The following is a 17,419-nucleotide window of genomic DNA, read 5'->3' as shown; positions in this document are numbered from 1 at the left end:
CAAGCCCTTTAGAGCTCCCACTGCTCCCTCATGGTGGGTCCAGGCTCCAGCCACGTGCAGGTGGCTGTCTATGTCCCAGCCAGGTACAGGTAGGCTAGACCTGGCAGCTCATGACAGCATGGCAGACCAGGCCACAGCAAGGCCTCTCCAAGCATAGCCGCGGCGGGAGAGGCGGCGGGCCAGGGGGCGACCAGAGGCCCTCTCCTAAAGCCCAGAGCTTAGGCACAAATTACAGTAATTAGATCACTTCCTTCAACCAAGCCTTGGTGATGAGCACAGCCTGCCCAGGCAGAGGAGCATCTCGTGAATATGGAGCGCTGCTGTATGTTTCTGATTACCATCCTGATGTCACAGGCATGAAGCACGCATAGGCCAGCACCGCTTCTGCGGGTATAAAGTGTCCGTCCACGCCAGGGGAAGGGGAGAGCGCAAGAACCAGGACTCTGAGGGCCATCGGAGGAGAGGGGAACCAGTCTGCAGCCATGATCGCGACTACCATGGGGACTTCACTGGCAGGTACCACTTCTGCATCCGATGATGGGGCCATTCTAAGAGGGCACCTGCGGGTGTGACTCTGTCAGGAGGAGAAAAGTCCATTTCTAAATGTTGTAATAGTGGGGAATGGGCAGAGTAGGAGGATGGAACACCAGTGCATCTTTAGGGGGCGCACATATAATGAAATGCAGGACTTGAAAGTGTGCATCTGGAAACGTGGAAGAGCGTGTTAGCGCGTGGGCTTTGTAACTCAGCTTAGCGCCTAGAAGCCATGCATGTTGCCACATTGCAACCTAATGAAACAGGCCAGCTGCGATAAACCTGCCACTTGTCTTTCATCCTCTTTTCTCCTTTGCTTTTGAAATAAGTCTTTTCAGGATTTTAAAAAGCACAATATAGAAAGATAAAGCCAGCGGTCTCTTGCCTTGCCTTAATGGTGCTTATACGTGTATATATGTATATATATATTATAGGTACATATACATGAGGTCATTTATAGAGTACCACGAACAGCTGGTCACACCTGCCTCGAAGTGATGTCATTGAAGCACAAGAAAACAATCTTAGCTGGCAGTCAGAGTTTAATAATTAGGTTTAAATTGGAACATTCCCCTCTGTAGCAAGTCACAGCAGCCCCCTCCTACTCCCCCCCCTCCACCCCCCGTTTTCTCGTGTGTAAGCGAGGCCTACACTGACAGGAAAGTTGTCTGGGGCCCCGTATGCTGCACTGGCCTGAACCTCTCGTGTTGTTTACAGACCTTTCCACCTGGGACCCCAGAACCGTTTTACTGAGGGTCTCTACACAGGTTTCTGATCTCCATTGTATGATCGGCTGCCTGCTTTGTCATTATTTATATTTATTGTTCTGCGTCACATGACCTTTGACCTGTGTATAGGATCCGTGCCAAGCGGTCTGAATGCTGACTGTGGCTGGTTCAAACATAATAAAACCCTACTGATAATAGAATGAAGATCTATGCCATGGACATCATTTAGGGGCGCCAGGGGTCGCAGCTCTTTATTTTCTGTCAATTTTTTTTACACTAATAGTGAATACATAAAATATATTATTCACTAATAGTGTAATACAAATGGAGTGCAGGAAGCTGGAATTTGCCCTTCCAAGGCAGCTGATGTTAAAACATGCTTTTCAATTGATGTTGTGCGCGTGCTTGCAGGTGAGAGTGTGTTTAAGTGTGCCAGAGTGTATGTATATGTGTGAATTTGTGTGTATGTTTTTTGACTGAAAGTGGAAGTCAAAGGGCGTGTGATGTCACTTCCACTACTCCTGTCACTTCGGTGAATTGACGTCCATGGTCTATGCCCCTCCCTCCCCTCTGCTGCCCCTTGGGGAGAACTTGGCAGACTGGTCAGGCACGGGAAGCATATTTCTCAGCCGTGGCAGTCAGTAGCAGAGAAGTGGCGTCCAAGAATTCGCCATCGTACAAACACCTACATTGCCACATTACACCTGGCTATTGCCAATGACCAGCGTCACAAAGCGAAGGAACACGCCCCCTTAACACTGCATCAGGAGTAATATTACTGAATATTGTTCATTCGCGGACCCTCGTGTTCAAAGGAAAGTAAGCGTCCACTAATGACAGTAACATGTTTACTGCTTCTCCTGGCCTACAGGGGGTGCTTCCACCATCTGACCACAGAGTGTCTCGGATTCTATTTCTCGAAACCAGGCAGAGCACAATGATGTGCGGTACAGCGAGGAAACAAACACACCCCACAGCCATGTAGGCCAATTATGTGGGGGTTTTCTTCAGAAAAGGCCGTTTGTGCAATTCCTATCTGCTTTCCGTGTAAATCCTCAGATGTTATCTTGAACACACAATTAAAGAAATCTTTAAAAGTCGCGATCAAAGCCCCAATGCACTGCCCAGTCTCTTCCAGTATCCCTCCCGTTCTAGCTTTCCTTCAAAACTCCTGTTCCAAGAGTCTTTGAAAACTAAGCTTCTCTTTTTTGAGAAAGTAGTGCAGCATACATGGTTTACGGGTGGGCACAGGACAGATGTGCCTTTTGCACCTGGACAAAGACTGCCCACATTGGAATCAGACATGAATCAGCCCCGTAGTTGCAGGTAGGGCCCGGCAGGGCCCGACAGGGTCCTCCCCAGTCTGTACACACCAGCTAAATATCTGACAGGATCCGGGTGAACTTTCAAGATGGCTGCCTCACTGTGGCGAAGTGAAGGAGCTGACGAGGGACAGTTGTTGTGGTGCATTTATTGATGATGTTGATTATCGATGATGATTGTTGATGATGTTTATTATCGGTGGAGTTTATGATGGACAGTAGTTGTGGTGCATTTATTGATGATGTTGATTATCGATGATGATGATTGTTGATGATGTTCATTATCAATGGAGTTGATGATGGCCAGTAGTTGTGGTGCAGTTATTTAGTTGCTAAGGTAGGGCATCTGCATATGAAAAGAGTATCCACATGCTTGATTATACGCCTATGCACATGCTCAGTCTAGGATCATTCACACATATAAATGTCTACGCATATCACCATGCATAGTCTGGTTCTAAGTCTATGGCTGGTGTGCACTGATACTGGTTACTGCAGTAGAAATTATTACACTAGCACATGTGAGTGAACCGCGAGCTGCCAAGGCTTCACTAATACTGAACCACAGCTATGGTTGCTCAAAGCCTTGTTCATCGCAAGTCTCTGGCATGGGCCAGTTCAACCAATCTTTGCCTGTGCACACAACACTTGCAGAGCCCAACTCTGCTACAAAAGGTGTATGAGAGCCATTACAATGTGCGACAGCATGTGCAAGCATGAAGAGATGATAGTTTCCAATACAGTGGCTGGGAATAGGCAGGTTTTTATTCAGGTCCGTTCTGTGATACAAGAAACTAGTCCAAGGGTTTTGGGCTGGAACGACCGCAGGAGCTGAAGGTCATGGGAGAGGTGCATTGGAAGAGCGGCAGGTGCATGGGCCTCCGTGCAAAAACAGTGGATGCTCTGAAGGAGGTGCATGGCTTTAGCCCCCAGTGAGGCTGTGTTGTGTAATGCAGTGTTTTGGTGCCTCTCATCTACCTTCTGTCCTTCCAGGTACACTACTAGCAGTCCTGCTCGTCTTCAATGTATTACTCATAAGGAAGGGTGTTGTCTCCGTCCCCATTTGCTCCGGTGGGCCTGCCCAGTGCCAGATCTTAATCGGAGACCTCTTCGACAGGGCAGTGAAACTTTCGCACTACATCCACGCCCTCTCGACGGAAGTGTTTGAAGACTTTGTGAGTATGCACTACCACGGCTAAGCTGTCTTCAGGGCAAGAGAACTGTTGGAGGAGGGCAAGATCTTGAAAAAGTTTTTCAACTTTATGAATGTGTAACCTACAGCTCACAACCATCATGTCTCTGAATCCCTCCAGCTTTCCTAGCGCCAAAAGTCCTTTGGGTGAAAGATTGCTTTATATATCCCTAATATCATGACATACTACTAAATATGTTATCTGTAATACACAGAGTTTATTTGCTTACATGGATGTAAATTTTAAAAATAGCAGGGAGGGCAAGTTCTGCTTGAGTAACCAGGTGTTAACCATTATCAAAGAGCTAATAAGCAGAAGTCCTGACATAATGGGTGATAATACTAGCTTTCCACACAGCTCTGCCCCCAAAGAAGGAATGTCAAACCAGTACTGGTTACCTTGACACCAATGAATCACTTGGCAGTTGAAACAACCATCATGGTCATGACCATTCGCTTTACATGCCTGCTCCACCCAAACGGACAGGCCTCGCCCCAGACTGGGAAATCTTCCCAAGGTATTTCCAGCTCATGCTAATGATCAGTAGGTCAGCGACTGCAATGGGGAGAGCTTGTGCAACACAAAGTAAAACTGTGAGTAAATGGTACCCTATCCCACCAATCAGCAGCACGACAAGCCAATACATGTGGGACAAGTTCCTTAAGTGATACAGTTACCAACCACTCGGTCTTGTCTAAGCAATTCATAGTTCTATATATTTATATACATGAATTTAATATATCATTTTAAATATGAATTTATTGCCTCAGTGGTCTTTGGTATGGGGGCCTCAAGGAGATACCAAGCAGGGTGTGAGACTGCGGCCAGAAGGACTGACGCATTCTCAGCCACGTAGTGTCACTGGAAACATATTGGATTTTGCCCAAGTACCTGCCAGAAGATGCTTCAAAAGAGAAGTCTGAATAACATGCAATGTCTGAGAAGTTAAATAGTACAAAATAACTCAGAGAAAATAGGAAATTTTGAGGTGGAGTGTCCCAACAAATTATTTTAGGGCCTGGCTGGGGGCGTGGGGATCTTGGCCCAAAAATGTTTATATAACGCTATTACTGTTTTTATGTAAGGCATTCACCTGGTGGCACAGAATAACTTAGTAGCAATATATAAAAGAGAACATATCCCGAGAACTCAATGTAAACACCACGGATGGCTTGCTTAGACTATCCAATTAGAAGATAATCATAAGAGATCAAAGAAACTGTTCTGAAGGTGTTAGCTTTGTAGTGAGGTCCCCCATGAATACAACCAACGTACAGTTTTTGTAACAGGTTAACAGATTGGGAGGTGCAGGTGATGCAGGACACATTGAAGGAGAAGCAATGCCCAAGGGAGGGTAGTAAAAGCCTTAGAGTTGCTATGTGCTCAGCCCTCTGCTCACCAGTGAAGAGTTGGGCAGTAGCGTAGTCTACGGGTTTCAGATGACCTAGCAATATTTTTGTCAGGCCAGCAAGCATCACCACTGTAGGGTAGACATAGCACCATGAAGAGAGTCTCATCTCCGGGCTAATGAAAAGCTTGATCTTGTGCAGTCTCTGCAAGTTTAAGGAAGTCTTCAAAGGGCATTGCGAGAAGTCACTCGTTCTGACAGTCTTGCAATCAAAAAGCACTGAGCTCCACCTCGCCCATAAGAGCAACATCGTCTCTCAATGTGAACACATGGATACTCACGTAATTCCAGTAATACATTTGGGGCTAGATATATGAAGCATTTTTTTAGTTTTAAACAGTCCGAACCGCAGAATCGAGACATTTGCGACATCAAAAAAGCTTTTTGGGATGTACAATGCCCAAATTGCGATTCTACAACTTGTTACTGAATCACTATTTGGGTTTTGTAATTTGGTATTAGGAAGGTGAATGTTGAGAGCGTCCTTTCCTAATACCGAATTTAAATGGTATGTACGATTGTTTTGCGTCCAAAATTCGGACGCAAAGCATTCACAACATACTGCCATTTGAAAAATGGTGATAACCTATTCTCAAATAGGAAGGAGTCACCAAGGGACCCCTTCCCCTTTGAGAATGGTTAGGAAAATATCTTCCAAGAACAGGCAACGTTTCCCCAGACCACTGCCTACCCCTAAAAAATGAAACTTTAAAGTTTCATTTTTTGCTTTTTAAACGCATGCAGTTTTCCTTTACGTAAAACCGGTTGTTATTACAAAAAATAAAAGGTTGCTTTATTTAAAAGCAATCACAGACATGGTGGTCTGCTGACCCCTGCAGGCCTTCATCCCTGTGATGGCAGCTAATCGCAGTGGGTCGCAAATTGCGACCTACACCATTAATATCCCCGGGGTAGGTCTAAATGCGACCAACTATGAATCGCTAATGAAACTCAAAAGAGTTTCATACATTAGGAATAGCGAATTCCTAATTGCAAAAAAATCGGAATTAGGAAATCACTATTCTGATCTTTGTACATCTAGCCCTTAGTGGGCAAGCTACAGCTTTGGAACAAAATCCATCAAATCAACCCTCCCAGCCGTCTTTCAGTGTCTCTTTCTGTGCCCAGGAGGTCCTTGCAATGGTCAATTCCTTGTATCACGCCAAAACCCTCTCAAAACACAATCTTGCACAAATTTACTTCTCCCTGGCAAGCTTGCATTCTACAGGCGTATGTTCCCATCAATGCCTTAAGCTAAAGGCGTTCCCATGGTCAAAAGTGACTCTTTCTATGCAAGTGGCGCAGCCTTCTTTATTCATATACTAGTCATAAAGGTTTGGTTGCACAGCAGCAAGGGCAGAGATTGTGGTCCCTCCTTGTGAGTAGGAAAGAAGAAACAAAAAATGCACCGGGTTAATTTTATCAACAGAAAATGGCAGTTCATATAGTCGTGGGTAGACCTGCGTTTGTGTATTTTCTATCACTATTCACCTGGCCTTCTATACCTTTCGTTATATTGTTAGTGGTACTTTAGTGCTATTGCTACATAAGCAAAGCACCTTTAAGTCCTAAAGAGAAATCGATGGGGAAAGGGATGACGAGAAAGGTGAGAAGGACAAAATATATAATACTACAAGTCCTAGTCAAGAGATTTCTTGTAGCACCAAGCTTAGCTGATCCATACAGAATAAAAAATGATTCAAAAGAGTTGTTCAAAAGTTAGGGTCTAGTTAAGTCTCAGTGACTTTTATATGTATACGACCTAATATGCATAACCCACGGAAACCTAGAGAACTCACCATAACAGTCGCTCCTAGGTGATCTTTAATCCCACTATCTCTGCTCCTGTGCACTTTCCCATTTTGAGAACATCACACCACTTATGAGCATCCTAGGCGGGAATGCCAGTACCAGAATCGCAATATGATGAAGGCTTGAGAAATAAGCTTGTGGAGCGTGAAATAGTTGTTAGGATAAGCCGTGACGAGTAAAAGTGATGTAAGTGAAGAGCTGGAACGTTATGACCACTGTCTCACCAGATCTGCAAACGACCAGGCAGAGAACCATGTGTCCTACTTTCTTGCAGGATGAACGTTATGGGCGAGGCCAACAGTTCCTTTCTAAAGCCATCAACAGCTGCCACACCTCGTCCCTGGGCACCCCTGAGGATAAGGAGCAGGCCCTGCAGATTGACGTGAGTAGAAAGGGGAATTGAAGAGGAGGAGGGTGCTGAGTAAACAGGTACCACTGTGGAATCCAGGGAAATACAGGCAGCGCGCTGCACTTAAAAACAAACATTTTTAAAGAGTTTTATATAGCGCTAGGTAGACCTTTAGGTATCAGAGCGCGTTACAAGTTGTGAACATATGTTAATTCGAGGTACAAGTGAGGATACCTGTGGATCAAATGCAGATAAAGGGAAGTATCTACAAAACATCATTAAAATAGTGAGAACCAACAAAGCAAAGTACATACAAAAATACACCAAAAAGATGGTGACGTTAGTGGTGCCAAAGTATGGACTGACTGGGTCAGGAGATCACAATGAGTGTCTATAGAGTGGGGCAAGGTCTCTGGGAAACCTGGATCAACTTGTTTGCGAGTTGCAGCAGCTGTTAAGTAGCAGAGAGTTGAGGACTTGTTTAAAGCAAGAAAATGAGGGGGTTCAGTGGAGGTCTTTGGGGAGTGAGTTCAATATCATTGGGGCATTTCCTGAGAAAGCATGTGCCTGGGTGGATTACTTTTTCAGCTCAGTGGGTATGAGATGAAGTGAGTTGGAACTTCTCAGTGCCCGCCGTCTACCTGCTCTGGAAAATTTGGTTTCTAGGTTTTTTTTTTTTTTAATAAAGAGCTTTGTGGGTGATGCAGACTTAGAGGCAGGGTTGTCGTCATTGTTTCCAGTAAGTAGGCACTCATCTGGCAGGGATGCAAACTCTAATGAACAATGCCACAACACATCTCAAAACCTAAGCTGGCGTCATCGCACAATGTTCTAGAACAGTGTATCTTAACCTGCCGTCCGGGGATCCCTGGGTATCTGCAAAGTCTTCCCTGCGAGTCCGCAACTGCTTAGAAAAATAAATAGTATGAACAGATTAATAAAGTGTATATCATACATAAAGAAGCAAAATGTAAAATAAAAAAATGAAAAGGTATGTAAATGCGAAGGAATTTGAAATTGGAGGCTAAAAAAGTCATTAGTATCGTCCAGTTGATTGTAGGAGCAGTACAAATGCACCAAACAGAACATAGTATCGATGCTGAGTAGCCTAAATTGAATTTAGAAACGCTCCAACCTTCCCATTAAAATAAAAATAAAAAATTCAATAAATATTTGTGAATTAAATAAAATATATCAATATTTGTATACTTGTTTCTGTAGTTTTGGGGGGATATTGTTTTGAGGTTGAAATAATCGAAAATAGTTAGCCAGGGTCCCCACCTTTCAATAATGACTTAGTGGGGGCACCTGGATTCCAATAATGTTACAGCCGCGGTCCCTGGATTCCAATAATGGTAAAGCAGAGGTCCCTGGTTTCCAGTAATGATTACCAGGGGTCCGCAGAAGTCAAACGGGCAGGAACCACTATTCTAGAACACATATAGTTGGCTCTTGTTGGAAAAGCAATGTTTTCTGTTTCCCCCCAGCACGAGGAACTGATGCACCTGGTGCTGAGGCTGCTGCGCTCCTGGAATGTCCCCCTGCTTCATTTGTCCACCCAGGCACAGACCTTCGCGGATGCTCCGGACACCACCGTCCTGAAGGCGATGGAAATGGAGGAGCAAACCAAGCGTCTCCTGGAAGGGATGGAGAAGATCTCTGGCAGAGTGAGTATTAGGTGGATGATACACCTGTAGAGCACAGATATTCACTCCTTCATTAGCAGGAAACTATAAACCCTTTAAAATAAACATATACTTCACTTGATTTATGGAGAGAAGCAACAAAAGTTTTACGGAATGATGTTCCAAATATGCACGCCACGGGCAGAAAGCACTCATTCCATCCGTATGACTTCCTGTAGCTTTGGAACTAAAAGGAGCGGTTAATATTCAGAAAGCATGGACCATATCTGGACTGAATGATGCACTTGGTCCTACAAAAAGGTTGACCCATGCTCCGAAACCTCAAGGGACACATCTGCCAGTTTCCACGTCCTAAATCCAGGAATCTACAACATGTACTCTCTCCTTAGTATTTGAAACTAACAGTAAAGGGGATGGCTATTTTGAGACTGGACTATGGGTTTACCCATCTCAACAGCGTCCTGAAATATAGGCCCACTCCACTAAAAGCTGTTCTTCATGCTGCTGCAAGGTTTCCCTTAATTACTTGATCGATGACATTTTGCCTTCCTGAAAAGGCTCACAAGTGAGGCATGCAGAGCCATAAGATCTAAATTTCATAATTCCCCACTGTACGTTTTATAATGACTATGATTTCAAGGCCCTTATCTGAAAATGACCCCACAATCTGGAATTCCCTCACACTATCAAGAATGCTCCCTCTTTTAAAAATGTAAATCACCTAAATAAGTTGTTCCTTTGGAAACCACAACACTGGGGTCTTATCACACGTCTGCACTCTTATAGCCCGCCTATACCAGCTATTAAAGGCCAGCTGAATCGTTAAAGGCCCGAGCCAAAGGCGAGGGACTTTAACGAGACAGCCAATGCTAGCTTACATCTGTTTTTTTGTTGTTTAGCATAATTTGCGGCTCACTACTACACTCTCTCTTAACTTGTCAGAATGACAACAAATGTGTTCACTAGAGTTCCTGGACTCTTCATCGTTTCACAACCCTGTCAAATATCAACCATTTTTGATTAAATGTGATTTTCATATACAGCTATTTAAACCTTTACCAATTTGTTTAGATTCGTAGGGCACTGAACGGCTAACTAACCCATATATATCTTTAAGAACAACATAGATTAATGGGCCACCATAGGCGCTACAGTACTCAATGCTGGAAGTAGTTCCACCATCCGGGTCTCTTGCCGGTATAGCCCTGCTACGAAGGGCTATAAGGCTATTAGAACATTCTGCCACTAGAGGGCAAAATGTTCTAACAAATCAAACAAAGTGTTCTCGCAGCTCAAGGGGATTTATATCCCCTCGAACTTCAAGAAGCCTTTGTAGAACATTGGAATGTTGCTCTGCGGGCCTTTACCCGCCCATAGAAGCAGGGAGCACTCCATTGTCTGCAATGGAGCTCCCAACATTCCAATGTTCTAATTGTTAGTATAACACTTTACTCCCTGTTCTCCTACTCCTGGGAGGATTTAGTCTTTAGAAAATCTTCTCTACATCTATAAAGTATTATTTCACCCCATATTATGACTCTGATCTGCAAGGTTGCAATATCTACCTCCTATAAACTGAGCATCAAGCCACACACTGTTTCTCCTAAGTGATTTTCATATCTTTCCCTTTCTTGTATTATTACTTATCCATTTCCACTCTATTTTAAAACTTGCTAGACTTTCCTCTATCCACTTTATCTCTACTGTTATAACTTTATGAAGCCAATGCTAGCTTACATCTGTTTTTTTGTTGTTTAGCATAATTCGCGGCTCACTACTACACTCTCTCTTAACTTGTCAGAATGACAACAAATGTGTTCACTAGAGTTCCTGGACTCTTCATCGTTTCACAACCCTGTCAAATATCAACCATTTTTGATTAAATGTGATTTTCATATACAGCTATTTAAACCTTTACCAATTTGTTTAGATTCGTAGGGCACTGAACGGCTAACTAACCCATATATCTCTTTAAGAACAACATAGATTAATGGGCCACCATAGGCGCTACAGTACTCAATGCTGGAAGTAATTCCACCATCCGGGTCTCTTGGTTCCAGCCTATCATTATTCCTGTTTTCAAAGAGGCCAAAAGAGTTGACCCATGCTTCCATATGTCTAATCGATTTGGTGGTTAAGGTAGCTTGGTGTCCTCCTGGAGCAACTACTGACCAAGGCATAGGAGAAAAATATTTTCTCTGAGGTACGGTGTGGTTTAAAAGCTGGTTTAAGAGTAGTAGAACATTGTCAGAATTTCCACCTCCATATAGATAAGTATACATCAATAAAAAATGTCTCATTCATCTGGCTTTCATGGACATCAAATAAGCTTTTGATAGACTCAACAGATCTAAACTTTAGCCATCACCTGTTGACAAGGGTATCAACATATTTATAAAGGAACAAGAGGTCCCTTACTACAGAATATTCCTCGGCATAAACCACATATATAAAACGAGTTTTGTGTCAGAAGACCCAAAAAGATATATAGATGCATTTATTCAACCATATAACACATACAAAATAATAAAGTGTGGAACAGCAGAATAAGAAACAATAATTTCAAATTTCAGACATTTTTTACTGACTGTAGAAATAATAAACAGGACAAGTCACATGTCAGTTTAGAGAACCAATGCTAGCATAACTTATTTATAGAACATATTCAATAGTCATGGTACTAATTGTGGACGGCGTTTCGATCCCTTTTTACAATATGGGAATCATTCTCAGGACTTAATTGACTATGCCGCAGACACACAAATGCCTATACTTTAGAACCCTAGAAGGGGCAGGCGCCCAGTCTGTGTCAGCGCTGGACCATATATCCTATTGAGGAAGTGAGTGTCCAGACAGGTTTAAAATTGGTGTTTAAGGAGGCTGGGTGACTCATCCTTGATCCACTAGGGCAGAGGAGAAAAATATTTTTTCTGAGGTACAGTATGGTTTAAGAGCTGGTTTGGGGACAGTAGCATAGTGTCAGAATCTCCACCTCCATATAGATAAGTATACTTCAATAAAAAATGGCTCATTCATCTGGCTTTCATGGACATCAAATAAGCTTTTGACAGACTCAACAGATCTAACCTTTAGTTATTACCTGGTGACAGAGGGGTCAACATCGGCATTGCCACCTTTCTACAGCACTTACTTTGTGACATGTGCACCAGGGTAAGTTATGGAATAATGGCCTTTACAAAGTTCTTAAAAACGTCATATCCCATTTAGATGGGCGAGATCTGAGCACAAACTATTCACAATCTTAGGCCATGGTATAAGGGCGCAGGCTTACTAAGCTTCACACTTTTTTGTTTACAATCATGATTTTGTGAAGGTTCATATTTCCTTGTACTTGCGGATCATCTTTGATAACAATACCTGCTGTTCTCACAACCGGTCATCAAGAAGGAGGTCTTAAGAATCCTTAAAGGCTAATGTTGGTAACTACTCTTCCAGATTGGGTTAAGTATCTCTACCATATATGGTAACGTTAAACAACCCGAAGTGTGCTACACCAAAATGTTAGGGCTTTGCTGATTCCAGAGTTTTACAGTTCACGCAAAAACTATTTTGTTGATGGTTAATAGCACTCCTGCAGAGTAGTCCACATTATTCCACCAAGAACTGGGTCTTTCCTACTTGCAGGCTACAATTAATTTTGAACTGCTTCTGTTCTGGTTATCTATCTGGTCTAGTCATTGTGAAGACTAAGACTAGTTAAAGGCTACTCTGAATTTTTATCTGTATTCTAAATGGCTAAGTTATAAAAGAAATTACTTTGTTAAGAGCTGGAGTGCTCCAATCTTTTTGCTAGTCCCGAGACCATTACTAAATCGGATTTAAAAAAGAAAAAAAGGCTAGGAACACTTTTACCAAATGAAAAAAATACAACGATGGGTCACTAACTTTTGAAGGCTACTGCCAAATCCTTGGTTTTGATGAAAAACGGGAATCTATGTAACTATATTCAATTACGTTCATAATACATGGGACCGTTCCCCTTTAAAAGAATAGAATGGATATTTTGCACTATTCCCTTACATTTCTAAATGGGAGTTCAGAGTCTGATGTTTTAAACTTCTGTCCTTGCGATGCACCCTCAAAAACAGCCTTGAATTTTATGTTTAAGTCAATTATATGTGTCACTTGTGCACTAGGTTTCTTAACCCAGTAGATACATTTGCAAATTTGACCTAGTATTGACTTGCGTTAGTGCACATGCATGTCAGCAGATTTCTGTCTGCTTCCATTAGTATTAGGAATAAGATGGACTCATGAATACCATTCTATTACAACTTATTTTATTTGTTGGTGAGTTTTACTGGTTTAAATGTGTTACCTGTAATTTCGGTTTTTATACTGATTGATTGATTGAACTGAACTACGCTATGTATTGGTTGCCTACGGCCTGCTATTCCTTAAGTTAATGCTCTTCTGCTACAGATTGCATACCTGTGGCCACTGTACTTCACAGTCATGACGATACAGTAATCTGAAACCCAGTTCAAGGGAGTTCCGTATGGTTTAAGACAATTAGACAATTATGAATGTGCGTACATCAACAACAAAATATTTAACAAATGAATCGCTTGCTTCCTGGGGACAACCATCAGTGTGTAGAATAAGCAAGTATTAGAGACAGAGAAATATGTTGATGGTTACAAAACAAGTTCTGGCAAGTAAGTAAATCTGGGCGGAGTTCGCGGACCAAAAAACTCTGCTGCGCTACATGGAGTTCCGCAAGCGGTGGAGTGCGCTTGGTCATGCCTGTACACATTGATTTTCAGCACCGGGTGTTTGTCCTGCGCATGAAAATCAACGCAAATGGCACCATGCACAGCACAAGAGGGTGCTGCTTCTTTTCTGCCACTCAAGTAAATTTTCTACTCGGCAACATTCTCAATGCGAGCGGTCCTGACCACCTTCAACAGCCAGCGTTGAGAAATCTCGCCTGCAGGTGAATTTTTTTCGCTCACAATTGCCAACTTGGCCCTGGGGCAGCGCGAGCAGTGGAAAAAACTCTGCGTGCTTCGCGGAGTGCGGATAACTACGTATACTCCGTAAACTGAGCAGATTTCACCGACCGGGCTAACAAGAAAAACTGATTTGTGATAGTGAAGACTGAAGCCCAGAAGAAGCGGATAGGAAGCAACACCAGAGCTAGCTTTAGAACTACTCATCTGGTGGAATGTCAAGGGCTGCAAAAAAGCTGCTGTTGATAACAGGTGCAGGGTGGAATGCTGAAGGGCTACATATGTACACCTGATTCTTTTTTCTTTCTATGTCTTTTCTATTGAATTTACATCAGAAAGCTGTTGCATTCACACCCCGGGTCAATAACATGAACACTGGAGTTACTGAGTCATGGTTAGCACACAGAAACAATTTGGGAGTCACTGTCGGAGGCTGATAAAAGCATCACAGCATAACAGTTAAATACCATTGCGAGTTAATATTTACACTTAAGACACCTCTATGCGTACAGGGACTACCGGGTACTTTTTGACCCACGCCGTCCCTACCTCTCGTTGTAGGGGGTTAGCAGTATGTGGATGGGTATTTAGTGCGTTATCGACACATAAGTATATATTACGCTGTGGGACCCCCCCCCCCACCCTCACCCCCCCCTTCTGCCCCTCAACCCAAGGCCGTTGTAACGGATTCCTGTTCACATATGTAAAACTGTTAACACCAAGGCGAGAACCAATACCGAAACTCTGGTGTTCCAGAACAGTGTGGATTGCAAACGTAGGCAGAGGGGTTAATGCAGTCCAGTCTCATTGAGACAATGCAATTGGGCCGTCATCACTCTAAGTCACAGATACGTAACAAAGGAAAGTCTGAGCCAAGGTCAGAAGTTGTACATGCCTTGGGAACTTGTTTTAATAAAACTGGAGCAGACAGCCAAACGTTTGAGGGGGGCTTTATTCAAGTGATAACAAAGTGGCCTAGTGGCTAAACCAACCCCTTAAGAATTTGTACCACTTCATCACCAAAGGAGACACAACACTATGTCAACACTTTACCATAATCTCCAGTGGCAGCTGAGGCTAGGGAGTATTGAAGTAGTACAGTGGTTGGGGACATAAAGGAAATGTTTGCCAGTCTGCCCCATTTTCAGAACAGTACATTCTCCTATAACCGAAAAACATTTAAACATGCAGTGGGTGTGGCCACACTCAAGCCTAATTCAGAGAATAAATGTAATCCTACATTTTGCTTCTGAGCCAGCTACCAATTAGTCACAGGGGACATCTTTAGATTTGAGTGTCGTAATTCTGCAGCGCAAAATTAGCCAAACAGCAGTAGAGCACCGTACAGGGTCAAAGACTAAGATAGAGTCAAGGAGTGATAGGAAAGGTAGCCGATTTGTGGACTGTTAATGCATTGCCATAGTGACCTTCAAAAAGGTGTGTCTTTAACCCCTCCCCTGCTGATGACGGAACCGCTCCGCCATCAGCTACGGTTGGGCTGTGCTGATGACGGAGGGGTTCCGTCATGGCCCGGCCGCCGCGCCTGCGCGGCGCTGATTTCGCGCCTGCGCGGCCGTTCTAATGAGCGGGGTGGGTCATGATGAAACCGCTCCGTCACCAGCACAGCTCAACCGCGGCTGGTGACGGAGCGGTTCTGTCACCAGCATGCGGCCGCCCCACCCCGTTAGCGCTGCGGCGGAATAGCCGCCGCAGCGTAAGGGTTAACTATTTTATAAATTGGAGAAGGGTTTGGGTGTCCTCTGGGATACAGGGATGTTGGTCGAAATCCTGGGAGCATAGTTGGAAAGGGACTGCTGCCTTGTATTTTATTTTTTAAACTTCTTAAGCTCCAAATTGATGGTATCCTAGCTGCGAGTTTTCTAAGAAGCACCAGAGACTGTGAGATTCTTTTCAATATAAGCAGTGGTGCTGATCATAATGGATTTGTAAACGATGCAGTTAGTTTGAGGATGATGCGGGCCAGCAAAGGGAGCCAATGCTGTTCTAGCAGGATGGGTGTTATATGATTAAAGTCCTAAAGGCCCCAGAGGAGATGTGCTGAGGTGTGAAGGATATTGTTAAAGGGTGGCAATGTACAGACTAGAAGACCATCGGGCAGGGTGTGACCACCATTCAGATGCTTGAATACAAGGGCTGGAAAGCAGTTCGGAAGTCGCTTTCTGGAAGTACTGTTTCACTTTCTTTAGAGGAGAGAGCTGGTACCATGTTTTCTCTGTTTTTATGGCAGCATGTTGGGTATCTTGAGTAAATCCAACTCACTTGGCAGGTACTGCACTTGGTTTAACAGAGCCAGGTCTTAGACTACTTGCAAGATCTAGATCATAATAGTATCTGTAGGCATAGGCAGGGGGTGGCTTCTTCTCCAGCTTCTCAGTGTTCCTTTTCACTTTAACTACAGCCAGTGGTGTCTCCCAGAAAACAGAGGATTGAGGGTTTGTCCTCTTGTTTCCAGCACGATCACTTCTGTGACAAAGAAAGGTCTCCTGCCCGCCCAGGGCTTACACACTTTAAGATTTAGAAGCCTAGAGATCTACCAGACCTGGATGACATTCAAGCATGCATGTTTACCCACAGATCAAGTTTATAAAAAAAAATTACACATGGAATGGAGGTGAAAAAATTATTCCTAGGAGTATCGAAAATGGTTAATAACTAAAAACTTCTCTTTTGCGGTTTAGCTTCAGAGCGCTCCAGGGCACACTGTTTTCCCGCAATGGCAGGGGCCGGCTGATACAGATGTGGCGGATGACAATTCCCGCCTGTTTGCCTTCTACCATCTGCTGCACTGCTTCCGAAGGGACTCGCACAAGATCGACAACTATCTGAAACTTCTCAAATGTCGCCTGGCACATAAAGGCAGCTGCTAGCAGACAATTCCTCTCTACTCCAGTCGCAGACACAGGCACCTTGGCTGCCATCGCTGTGTGGCAGTGTCTCACCGAGCAGCTCACCAGATCAGGATTGAAACAAGTTTTCTCACTCAGTGTAGAGTTCCCTTCGGTCATCCTTCTATAACCTTCTCTGCCTCTATAGAGAAAGGCTAAACGATGGAGAGGTTGTTCTGACCTGCTGTACCCCACCCGTCTCTAATCAGTGCATACCACTATATCGCTCTCCATCTTTTATTCTGAGTTCCTCTTTCTAGTGTGATGTGACTATGGTTTCTTTCGTCCGACACTGCACTCTTTGAATGTCTGTTTTGAAAGTAGATGTTTGAACAGGTGGCTCTGTCTTGCACTGCCCTGCCTCCTAATCTTCCTATGTCTCGCTGCATTGCGTACTGCCCTGTTCTCCCCGACCCTCCCTATAATAAGGTGGTCACAGGAGCTGTCTTAGCCTCGAGGATACTCTTGCCCGGAACCACTCACCTTCTCCAGCAGCAACAAACCGCTTCCATGCAGGATTCCAAATTTGTTGTTTATGATTGCACAAC

General features: G+C 43.8%; 1 protein-coding gene across 1 annotated transcript; it reads left to right on the top strand.

The window, feature by feature from the left end:
* Window positions 1-469: 469 nt before the first annotated feature.
* Window positions 470-17,407, top strand: LOC147701558 (prolactin-like). The gene is made up of 5 exons (XM_086930230.1): window positions 470-516; window positions 3,578-3,759; window positions 7,272-7,379; window positions 8,834-9,013; window positions 16,665-17,407. Exons 1-5 carry the CDS (start codon window positions 483-485, stop codon window positions 16,851-16,853), a joined length of 693 nt encoding a protein of 230 aa, XP_086786356.1. The 5' UTR covers window positions 470-482; the 3' UTR covers window positions 16,854-17,407.
* The last annotated feature ends 12 nt before the right edge of the window (window positions 17,408-17,419 follow it).

The sequence above is a fragment of the Lissotriton vulgaris genome, chromosome 7 (assembly GCF_964263255.1).
Source record: "Lissotriton vulgaris chromosome 7, aLisVul1.2, whole genome shotgun sequence".
Classification (NCBI taxonomy): domain Eukaryota; kingdom Metazoa; phylum Chordata; class Amphibia; order Caudata; family Salamandridae; genus Lissotriton; species Lissotriton vulgaris.
This window is presented reverse-complemented; position numbering and strand designations above follow the sequence as displayed.

What these genes read in the sequence shown, in the direction of transcription:
- LOC147701558 (XM_086930230.1), top strand. Translation starts at nt 483, where the DNA reads ATGATCGCGACTACCATGGGGACTTCACTGGCAG. An exon ending in CATGGGGACTTCACTGGCAG is followed by an intron (nt 517 to 3,577) that starts GTACCACTTCTG and finishes CTGTCCTTCCAG; the next exon opens with GTACACTACTAGCAGTCCTG. An exon ending in AGCAGGCCCTGCAGATTGAC is followed by an intron (nt 7,380 to 8,833) that starts GTGAGTAGAAAG and finishes GTTTCCCCCCAG; the next exon opens with CACGAGGAACTGATGCACCT.